General features: G+C 41.3%; 1 protein-coding gene across 4 annotated transcripts in view; it reads left to right on the top strand.

Annotated features, from left to right (window-relative positions):
- The window catches only part of ZDHHC17 (zinc finger DHHC-type palmitoyltransferase 17), a 126,583-nt gene that overhangs the window by 15,652 nt on the left and 100,298 nt on the right, over window positions 1-10,633 (top strand). For 2 of the 4 annotated variants that reach the window (XR_006291207.1, XM_037886127.2), the window contains exons 2-3: window positions 7,668-7,686; window positions 9,052-9,155. Coding sequence is in view for 3 of the 4 variants with exons in the window: in XM_037886127.2 (XP_037742055.1) it covers window positions 7,668-7,686; window positions 9,052-9,155 (123 nt within the window). In the remaining variant the exon portion in view is untranslated. Of the gene's footprint in view, window positions 1-3,616; window positions 3,659-7,667; window positions 7,687-9,051; window positions 9,156-10,633 lie in introns of those variants that run through there. The other 2 variants (XM_037886132.1, XM_037886158.2) reach the window with 2 other exon arrangements.

Below are 10,633 nucleotides of genomic sequence, written 5' to 3'. Positions count from 1 at the left end.
GGTTTCTTAATGGGCTTATGTTTCAAAGATGATTCTCAGAGAGAATATCTTTGTCACTAGATGTGGAAAAATACTGAGAATATCTCTTCTGTTTAGGTTGGAAAGGTTCTGAACCCCCTCTGTGAAGAGCGAGAGTGACAAAATTTTAGGGTAAAAATTTGACATAAATGTTGACTCACCATCAATTTGAAATGAATTCAATTAAAAAAACAAATAAAAAAAAATAGCTTCTGGTGCTAAATCTGCATCTTCCAGTTTTGTGTGTTGCAGCCATATTTTCTGGTTTTTAAAAATGTTTTTCTTTCCCATGCTATTGAGTAAGAACCCACATAAAGCTGGAAAATGGTGACAGCGAAATAATGAAACTGACTATATAAAGAACTGTCAAATGCACAAAGTAAACAAAGTAGGGGGGAATGAGAAGCTATTTTTTGTTAATCTTTGTTACTGTTGTCTTTCTTACTTTAATAATGGTAGGTAAAACATTCTGAGAGTAGGATTTCTAATTTGATAGTTTCCTTTTAAGTTAACTGTGCGGAAAGTAATCTGTACTTTCACATGCTTTAATCTTCCATTCCACCATAAATAAAAACAGCTGACTAATTTATTGGGCCAGACTCAACCCTTGTATAACTCCATTTAACTCAGTGACACCTGGGATGAATTTGGTTTATTATTCTCAAATCAGATTGACAGGCCGCTTCATTTGGTTAGCTTCCTATTAACTTCCCTAGGGCTCCAGGCAGGTTCAGGGGTCTGTCTGTATGGAGCACTCGCAGGGTCAAGGTCATAATCCATATGATGGTGCACAGATATTGTGTTTTGACATCCAGTGCTTTTAAAATGGAAATAATTTAAAATTAACTTTAAAAAGCCATATTAAAATCTCTCAAAAAAAAAGGAAATGTTTGGGAGATGGAAAAGGGCTGTGCTGGCAGGGGAACAAATTTTCTAGCTTCTATGACTGTATTACCAAAAAAAGTGTAAAAACCTAAAAAGTAAATTTAAGTGACAATGCGTTTTATGTGATTTAATGGTTTAATAGCTGAAAACTAGCCATTACAGTGCCTTTTATTTTAGTAAGCTTTTTTTTTTTGAGAGAGAGAAAGAGTAGTTATGTATGAAGATGATGTGGTTACAGTTGATTTGATCTTATCAGTCTGCAGAATCCTCTCCTCTCTAAAATCTTAGAGGGGGGTTAGTGAGAAGTCTCTTTTATACGTATTTTTGTATACTTTATACTGGAGAAATCTGTTTTGGAAGTATCACTACTGTTCAGCAAAGATTTATTCATATTTAGATATATAATGTAATTAGATTGTATCCATAATTTTGTTAATTCAGTTCACTTTTTTTTACACAAAGAATGTAGCTTAAAAATTGCCTGCAAATGAAATAAAATTTTAAAGTAAGAGGGTCCTCAAGTACTTCTCTACTCCCCTTCTCTTACACATTTCTCCCCATATTGTGTTCCAACTATTTTGACTTCAGAAGCAGGACCTAGCACAGGTCCAGTTCTGAAAATGGTTACAAGGGTAGAGGCATCTTAATGTTAGTGGCACCAGATGCAGTAATGTACTGTAAGTGAAATATCTGTAACTGTAACTACAAAACAGGGCTAGGACTGCGTACTTGAAAGAGTGTAGCTGGCATTGCAAGGTATTTACGTGCCCGACATGCTAAACATTTGTATGCTCCTTCATGCTTTGGCCACCATTCCAGAGGGCATGCTTCCAGTAGAAGCCGCGATCGGCCAAACCTGCGGACGTGGCAGGTAAACAAACTGGCCCGGCCCCCCAGTGGCTTGCCCTGAACAAGTGGCGTCCCAAGTTTGGGAAACACTGCTCTAGTTGGCAACTATTAAAACGTGTATTTACAAAAACTGAAGCCTTTACAGTACACTAAATTTGATATGACTGGTAATCAGGATGATTCTCTCTCTCTCTCTCTCGGTATACCTATATATATGTGTATACACGCATACATTTAAGCTATTATATAGGTAAACATATATTCACATTTTTAACTTTTACATTTTCTTGTTACATTTACTAACATTTACTAGATGATGATGAATTACTCGTGAAATTGTGTCAAGCTGCATTTGGATGGAAATTGGAATTCAATTAAAATGCATAAAAACAGCGTTTTAAAAATTTTACTGGTTAAATAGAACTTCTTTAAATGTGCTGGATATATAAGAAAAAGTGAGTTTATCAAAACATATTTTGCATTTAAAACTAACTGATTTGTTAAAGCTGAAGCTAGTGAATTAAACTGTTTCTGGTCATCCTGACCTTCAAGACTTTGGCACTATAGTAGCTGTCATTCTCTCACACCTAGTTTTTATTCATAGACTGGAAGAGGAAAACAAGCTTTCTTGCTTTTTCAGCTTCCAGTCAGTTTCTCAGCTTTGAACTAGTCATTAAACTGTACTCATTGAATAAACTGAAATGAAGAAAATATTCTTTCTAGACCTGCAGAAGGCGCTACTGACTGCTAAAAGCTGATTTACCACTTCAACTCTGTTCCAGGGCTTCCATAAGTCCAATGATTTGACTTTCTTTAAAACTTCACCAGCAAACATGTACCACTTAAAAAAATAATATTCATGTTGTTTAAATGATTATTTACAGATTATAGTGAGTTTAGGCCCATAATCCTGACAGGTTTTATACAATAAGCAAAATTGGCGTAGTCATTATTTGAAGGAAAGGCTACCATGGAAAACTAAAGTGCCGTGGAAAGTGATATCTAGTTCGGGAAGACTCTTCCCTCTGATTTAATACTTAACCTACATAGTTGCATGACTCCCCCAAGTAACATCCAGGAGGGGATTGGGGAAATAATAAAGTTTTCCAGCCTTAATGTCTGCTTTACAGCAGTTAGGAGGCTTGAATAGGAAAAAGAGATGGTCCATCTCTAAGCATCTGAGAAAGGGCAAGAAATAGGCTGAACTAGAGTACTGTGCTGGAATTCTGTAGTGTCATCTTTTGTACTAACCTTTCTCTACTTGGTTTATCCTCACATTAGAATGTATCCAGTAGGCTTTTCAAGCTCTGATTACTATGATTTGTGGTATGCAAAATCCTTGCTGCCTAGTGTAGCTGTAGGTGAACAGTGCTGATACAGTTACTGGCACTGTGATAACTTTGCATGGCATCACCTTTCAAATTCAAAGTAAAAAGGGCAACATCCAGGCATTTAAGTTTGGATTTTGTCTTACTTTATTTTAGGCCTTGATTTGCATCTTACAACTCTTTCTATATTTGGTACTTTTTCTCAGCACTGTTCTTCCATATAAGAGAGTCTGATTTATTCTGAGACTGCAAAGAGAGAATTTCTGCAAAGCTGCCTCCTCCTTTGCAGACATAATGTGGCTTCCTTCCCAGATACCTAGAGCAACAGCTGTAATATGCCTGGTCCCCATTTGCTTTGGCAGTAGGTGCCCTGCTGCTATTATTAGGGGTCTTGCATAGATGGCAGCATAGCACTGGAATATAGAGATGTTAACCAGTTTTTCTGCTTAGCTTTCAGGCTAATGGAATGTTGAAAGGACTGAACTATGTGTGAAGTAGTGTGACCGTGAAATGGGAAAACATGTTCCATGTGTTGATGATTTGGGTACCAGATGTGTATGCTAACGAATACTGCCACTGTAAGCATAAAGTCAAGTTATTTCATAGATTCTCTACAGGTTTATATCCTTTGTCTTCAGAATGGCATTGAGGAAACAAAGGTATTGTATTCTTGTTATGTTGTCATTCTGACTAATCTGAAAAGTGTAACAAACATTAGACATACAGTATAGTGACTAAGCTCTTACTCTTTCCCTATCTCTCCCCTCCTCTTCCCCCCCCCCCCCCAGCATTATGGACTGTGTTTGCCCTATGGAACAAGGAAATTCTATAGAAACATAAATTTAGATCATCTTGTGTGGTTTGGTTTATGAGTTACTCTTGAATATAGGTTTTAAATATTGTCTTTTAGTGCCCCTTGTATGTCTTTTAGGGCCTCCTCCTGGCTGCTCTTGGAGATTAGCTCCTTCCAGGTGTTAGACCCTCCTCTGGATATCTCTCCACCCATCTTCTCTCATCCTGCAGCTCCTTTTGCTCCAGGAGCTGTAGCTTCCTCTTCGTCACTTGGCACTCTAGCCAGGTCACTGCGGTCCTCCCCTTCCTGGATATCAAAGCCTTCCAAGGAGAATTGTCCCAGGCAGTCTGCTCTCCACTGTCTGGTCTGCACTACTTCCCCAGTGGCTAGTAGGGGAACCTGGGATCGCCCTTTACTCTGGGTTCCAGCTCAGGGGCCCTCTCAGCAGCCAAGGTCTTCCGTACCCCACACCTTGCTGCCTTTACCCTTTCCTGCCTTTCTGGTTCTCCAGTCCAAGCTCCCTCCTCCAAGGGAGTAACTGCAGGCAACCTATCTCTATCCCCAAACACACCTCCCTTCCCCCAGGGAGTGACTGCAGACTACTTCACTACAGCCCCCTTCTGCTCTCAGCTCCTTTATACAGATCCCTCCTGTTTTTGCCCAGCTGAGCTTCATTTAATCAATCCCTGCTCCCTGACTCCTCCTCCAGATGCAGCCTGGGGAGTTAATTGGTCTACCTGGCCCCTTCAAGCCTTGTGTGGGTTGCATGACCCATCACACTTATCGTGTATTTGTCCTATAAATTTTGAGACATATTAACCTTTATTGCCCAGAGTAGGATTGCCAGGCGTCCGGTTTTTGACTGGAACGCCTGATCGAAAAGGGACCCTGTGCTGACTGGGCTGCTAAAAGTTCCATCGGTGACGCAGTGGGGCGAAGGCAGAACTCCCTGCCTGCCCTGGCTCCATACGGCTCACAGATGCGGCTGGCATGTCCGGCTCTTAGGTGCGGGGGCCAGAGGGCTCCGTTCACTGCCCCCACCTGAAGCACTGGCTCCGCAGTTCCCATTGGCTGGGAACCGCAGCCAATGGGAGCTGGGGGGGCAGAGCCCGTCAGCACAGGCAGCACATAGAGCCCCATGCCCCTCTGCCTAGGAGCTGGACATGCTGGCTGCTTCTGGGAGCCACTTGAGGTAAGCTCCGCCTGGCCGTAGCCCACACCCCGAACCTGCCCTCCCACCGTGCCAAAACTGAGCCCCCTCCTGCACCCCAACCCCCTGCCCGAGCTCTGAGCCCCCTCCCACACCCAGGCTCCTTCCTAGAGCCTGCATCCAAACTCTCTCCCAGTCCCGGCACCGCCTCCTGCACCCCAACCCCTCATCCCTGACCCCACCCCAGAGCCCACACCCTCAGCTGGATCCCGCATCCCATCCCGCACCTCAACCCCCTACCCCAACCTTGAACCCCCTCCCGCACTCCCAACCCCTCAGCCCCAGCCTGGAGCCCCCTCTTGTACCCCAAATCCTTCATACCCAGCCCCACCCCAGAGCCTGCACCCTCAGCCAGAGCCCTCACCCACTCCTGCACCTCTGCCCCAGCCCGGTGAAAGTGAGTGAGGGTGGGGGAGAGCGAGTGGGGATGGAGTGAGTGGTGGGTGGTCAGTTTTGTGCGTTTTTAGAATGTTGGCAACCCGAGCTCAGAGCTGGAGCAAGTTGATACTGATTTTTGCTTTCAACTTTATTGGTAACCTGCTAGGCTGGAACACTATCTGGCATTACCATAAAACTTTTGGAAATTGCCCTTGCAGTTTTGGAATAATCCATGAAGTTAAGGAGTTCTGTATATTCATCCTCTCTGAATATTCATGAACAAGTGTGGTAAAAGTAGTATCACTTGTACCATACATGTGCAAAGTGCTTTTTTTTCCAGAGGCTTATAACTAAATAATTCAGGGATTTTCATTGTAAAGAGAAATACTTCTAAGTAAAATTTCATTTTTGAATCTCCAGTTGTTCCAGTGATAGACCTGTTTAAAAAAAAATCCCTTTCAATAATTTTTGATGTGGAAAAAATAAGTTTTCCATCATGCTGAGATCAAAAGTTTTTGCTCAGACTTTCCAAATCATTCATCTCCAGAAAGAGACCAAAACTGGAAAATTTCTGCCTGCAGGGTGAATTGACTCATGTTCTGCGATGTTTGATTTCTGAGTCTTGCTTCATGGGAATCCCAGGTACTTGAGTAAAACAGGGCTGTGACCTCAAGTGGGACTCATTTCCACCAAGGCAGAACAATAAACTTTGCTGCAGGTATTATGATCCTGTGGTGGGACACATGGATACATTTTCACGGAAGTGGGATTGGGAACTTATTTGTTTTGTGTTTTCACTCCAGTTCTCCTGACATTTATCTCCTAAAAGATATGTTCTGGTTCAAGCCTAGGTTATTGGGCTTGATGCAGAAATTTCTGGGTGAAATTCTATTGACTGGGTTGCTAAGGAGACCAACTGATAATATTAATAGAAAAATTGCTAAGTAAAGCTGCATTCATCCCAACAATCTGAAATGTCACAAGTTAAAGAAGCACTTCACCATGAATAAACTGAGATGTTTTGTTTGCTTTAGAAGTTTAAAGATACAATATGAGTAATTGAGCCTGATGCTGGAGGTTACCATTTTGCTGAAGTATGGCATTTACAGCATTGTCCCATAAACTCAATAGAAGAGATTGGTAGTCCATTTCTAATCTGCTTTATTAGCTACTGGTTAACAATGAGGAAATTGAGTCATTAGTTTCTTTTTATTGTTAAACTATTGTTAAAGCAGGTTGGACATGTGTTCTTTCTAACACTGGTTCCCCTCTTTGTCACCTCATTGATTCATTTTTTGGGGGTAGGAGGGCTAGGAGTGACAATTTTTAGGCTGTACAGTTCCTCTCTTAATTTAACTGTCTGACTTCCAAAATGTTCAGTTAGCTGGAAAGAATAGGATGTCAGGACCTATTGAAGTGTGGTGAGTGAGCAAACAATCATCCATTACAAACTTTGCCCCAGGAAGGGAGCAGCTGCAAAATTATTAATATAACATTCCTAAACTGCTGTAGGAAAAGGTACTTTCTTGTCCGAATAGGAAATAGTTGAAGTTATTTGTGAAGCCTGTTTTCTGCTGCATTGAGCCCATTATACCTGCGGACTTGCTGAAAAGAATCACATCTTCTGTATTATCTAGCTGTTTAGCCATTCTTTTACAGCACTGTAAGTTGTAGTAAACTACATTTCTAAATGAAATAACTGACATTTAATCTTTCTTTTAAAATTTTATGTAAATTATAACTTAGAGTGGGGAAAGCAGTCTTTTTGTTTGGTTTGGACTACTAAGTATGATTGTTTGCTTATCTGTATTTAATGTGCTGATGAGGATGAGAGTGAATTCATGCTCTCCAGGATAACACTATAGTAATGATGGAGAACAAAAAAAACTTATTTAAAGGGAGGTGGTATGATATAGCTAAAGCGATTAATGGTTGAGAGACTCTGCAGCTGACAGTTATTTGCATGTTGACAATTTGAGCGCTACACCTCAGAGGAAAACATGGTCCCTGACTTAGGAAATGTATGTGCTAAATCAAGGCTGTACAATGAACAGAGTAGGCCATTTTTGCTTTGAAGCCTAGACCTCTTAACTCTTTTGGTAGATCCAATTTTTGTAAGGTCATATGTTTTTTATATACTTGAGAATAGCTGTCTACACACACACACATTCTCTCACTCATTCTCATTCTCTCACTTTCATTCTAGGGAGGTAAAAGGATACCCGGTAAGTATTAGGCTTACTGTTAACTGACCTTAACCATTAACCCCGGCAGCCCTGCACTGGCCAGAGGGACTCTAGCCCTGGTGGCCAGGCCGGGCTGGCTGGCTGGAGTGACTCCCGCCGTGAAGTGCCGGACGGGCCGGTGGGACCCCAGACCCAGCCAATTGAAGCGACTCCAGCCCCATCTGTGCTGGTGGGACCCTAGCCCTGGCTGTGTCAGCCCGGATGGAGTGACCCTGGCCCTAGCTGTGCTGGATGGAGCAACCCCAGTCATGCCGGGCCAGCGGGACCGTGGCCCCCAGCCCTGGCAGCACTGGCTGGCGGGACCCCAGCCCTGGCTGTGCCAGCGGGCCTCAGCCCGGCCAGAGTGACCCTGGCCCTGGCTGTGCTGGCCCTAGCAACCCCAGCTGCGCCGGGATGGTGGGACCCCTGGCCCTGGCTGGCCTGGGGCAGCGGGACCCCCAGCCCTGGCTGCCCTGCACCAGACCAGCTGGAGCAACCTCGGTTAACCTGTTAAACTATATAATTTTAATTGTTTAACTGGTTAACTTTTTTAATCAATATTTACATCCCTATTTCACTCTCACTCCTCCCCCCCAATTGAAGTAAGATGAGGATGTTTCCTGTTCGTTTTTTCTTTTCCCTTCCATTAAGTTTATAACAAAAGAAGGGAACTCATTTCATGTTAGTAGGGTATTTTGTGTGTCTCAGAGTCTTAAAACGTGATTTCTATTGCCCAGTTGATAAGCTGCTAGTTATGATCAGAGAGCTACAATAGAATATAAAAACTAGGTTATAGCCACCATAGTAGTAATGATCCCAAAAGCACTTTACTACTACACATATAATAGGCATCATTTGTGGGGTGAAATATGGCAGCTGTTTAACAGCGTACAATTACGGAATTCAAGACAAAAAGTAAACAATCATACATTTGATACTCATTTTTGATTGTGTTGATATATAATTAAAAAGCTATAAGGTGTCATATTTTACATACTTGTAAAGATGGTCATTACGGTTGAGGAGGCACTCTGTCTTCTAAAACAGTACTGAATGAATGCCTGCAGCATGGGATTTGGTGATACTGCACTGCTGCAGGTGTGCCATCTCTTGGATGAGACCTAAAACTAAGGTCTTGAAATGTATTTATTAAAGAATACTGTGGTACATTTCACAACATTTAAAAAGTTTTGATCATGTATCCTGGCCAGATTTAACTGATTTTATTCTATGTTCAACTGGAAATAGTATTTTTGTATTCATATGGAAATATTTCAAAATAAATGCTGTTCATTTACAAATATTTTAAGAATTCTAGCAGTAAACCTAAATCTCCTGTCCTAATAGCAGATTTCCATTTTGTAGGAAATCAAGCCCCAAAGCCATTATAACCATGGATACAGTGATTCTCTTGGACGGAAAAGCCACATTGATGATTACAGCACATGGGACATTGTCAAAGCTACACAGTAAGTGTATTTTTTTGCAGTTTTAAATTTGTCAATATCTCCATTAGTGGAATGACAGTAAAATGAAAATCTCTTTGTTTTAGTTGCATAAACTTTGAATGAATAATTTATTTTTTGTATCCTCAGAAACAGCAATCCTGGGCTGGTGGATTATAGTACACGATTTGAAAAATGAATTAAAAAAAATGCTTTTGAGGGAAATTTATGCACACTGTATGAAAATATACAGAAGCATTTATGCAGAGTGTTGAGATTTAGATTATTGCTTGGGTGGATGATGAAGAGATTAAATGCTTTCTGAAATTAGTTTTTCTTTCTATTTATGGTGTTCCTTATGTTTTAAAATACAAATAAATTACTAGATGGGGTGGATCATACACAGTTACAATGCTTATGTGATTTTAGGTGCTTAGACCATTGGAGCACAGGTGGGATTCCCCTGATCACCTTTAAATCTACAATTTCAGCACTGCCATAAAACTGTAAATTGGTTGCCAAGTAGTACAGTAGCAATTAATCATTGTAAGAATGAATCACTGGGATAAGTATTTTTTATATAGGTGCTAAATTACATAAAAAACAGATTATCTCAAATATGAAGCTGTTATTATTTTATATTAATACACAATGCAGAAAGTGGAGAGGGAGGCTGGTTGTTTCTCCTGCAGTTTGGGTGCTTATATGATTTTCATAATTATAATATCGGAGTGCATGCAGTACAATATAGAGTTGTGTTGTGAGTGGTATGAGAGAAAATATGACAGTACACTGCGCCTTTTTGTTTGGCTTGCTGAACTGCTGTGGTTATTTTTGTTTATCTCCATGTGACAACAATGCAACATCTTTTCTGCAACACAGTGAAGATAACCTCACTTGTACTTTAGTTGACATGGTAAATGAATTGAAACGTTATTCTTTTACTGGTTTCAGAGTGGTAGCTGTGTTAGTCTGTATCAGCAAAAACAACTAGTCCTTCTGGCACCTTAGAGACTAACAAATTTACACTTGCATGTGGCTGAGACCTTGTCTACAGGTTGCTTCGATATAACTTACGTTGCTCACACCCCTGAGTGACATAAGTTATACCGACCTAAAAGCCAGTTAGACAGCACTATGTCAGTAGGAGAGCTTCTCTGGCTAACACAGCTCCTGCCTCTCACGGGGGCAGGAGTTATTAAGCTGACAGGAGAGAGTTCTCCCGTCAGCTTAGAGCATCTCCACCACACACTCTGTAGTGGCACAGCTGCGCTGCTGTAAGTGCTGGAGGGTGGATGTAGCCTGGGTAGTTTCTTTGGTGAACTGTAGCCAGCCAATATTTAATTCTTTGTGAACACTGACTTTTTGGAGGTAGATGGGGAGGCTGAGATTGCCTATTTTTCTTAATGTAAAGAGGGAAAGTTTTATATTTTCTGGGGGAAACAATTTTTTAATAAGCTTTGGCTACTATTGGTCATTGTGCAGGAATAAGATATGGTTGT

This window comes from Chelonia mydas, chromosome 1 (assembly GCF_015237465.2).
Source record: "Chelonia mydas isolate rCheMyd1 chromosome 1, rCheMyd1.pri.v2, whole genome shotgun sequence".
Classification (NCBI taxonomy): Eukaryota; Metazoa; Chordata; order Testudines; family Cheloniidae; genus Chelonia; species Chelonia mydas.
The sequence above is the reverse complement of the archived record's forward strand: the minus strand, read 5'-3'. Positions and strand labels throughout refer to the sequence as shown.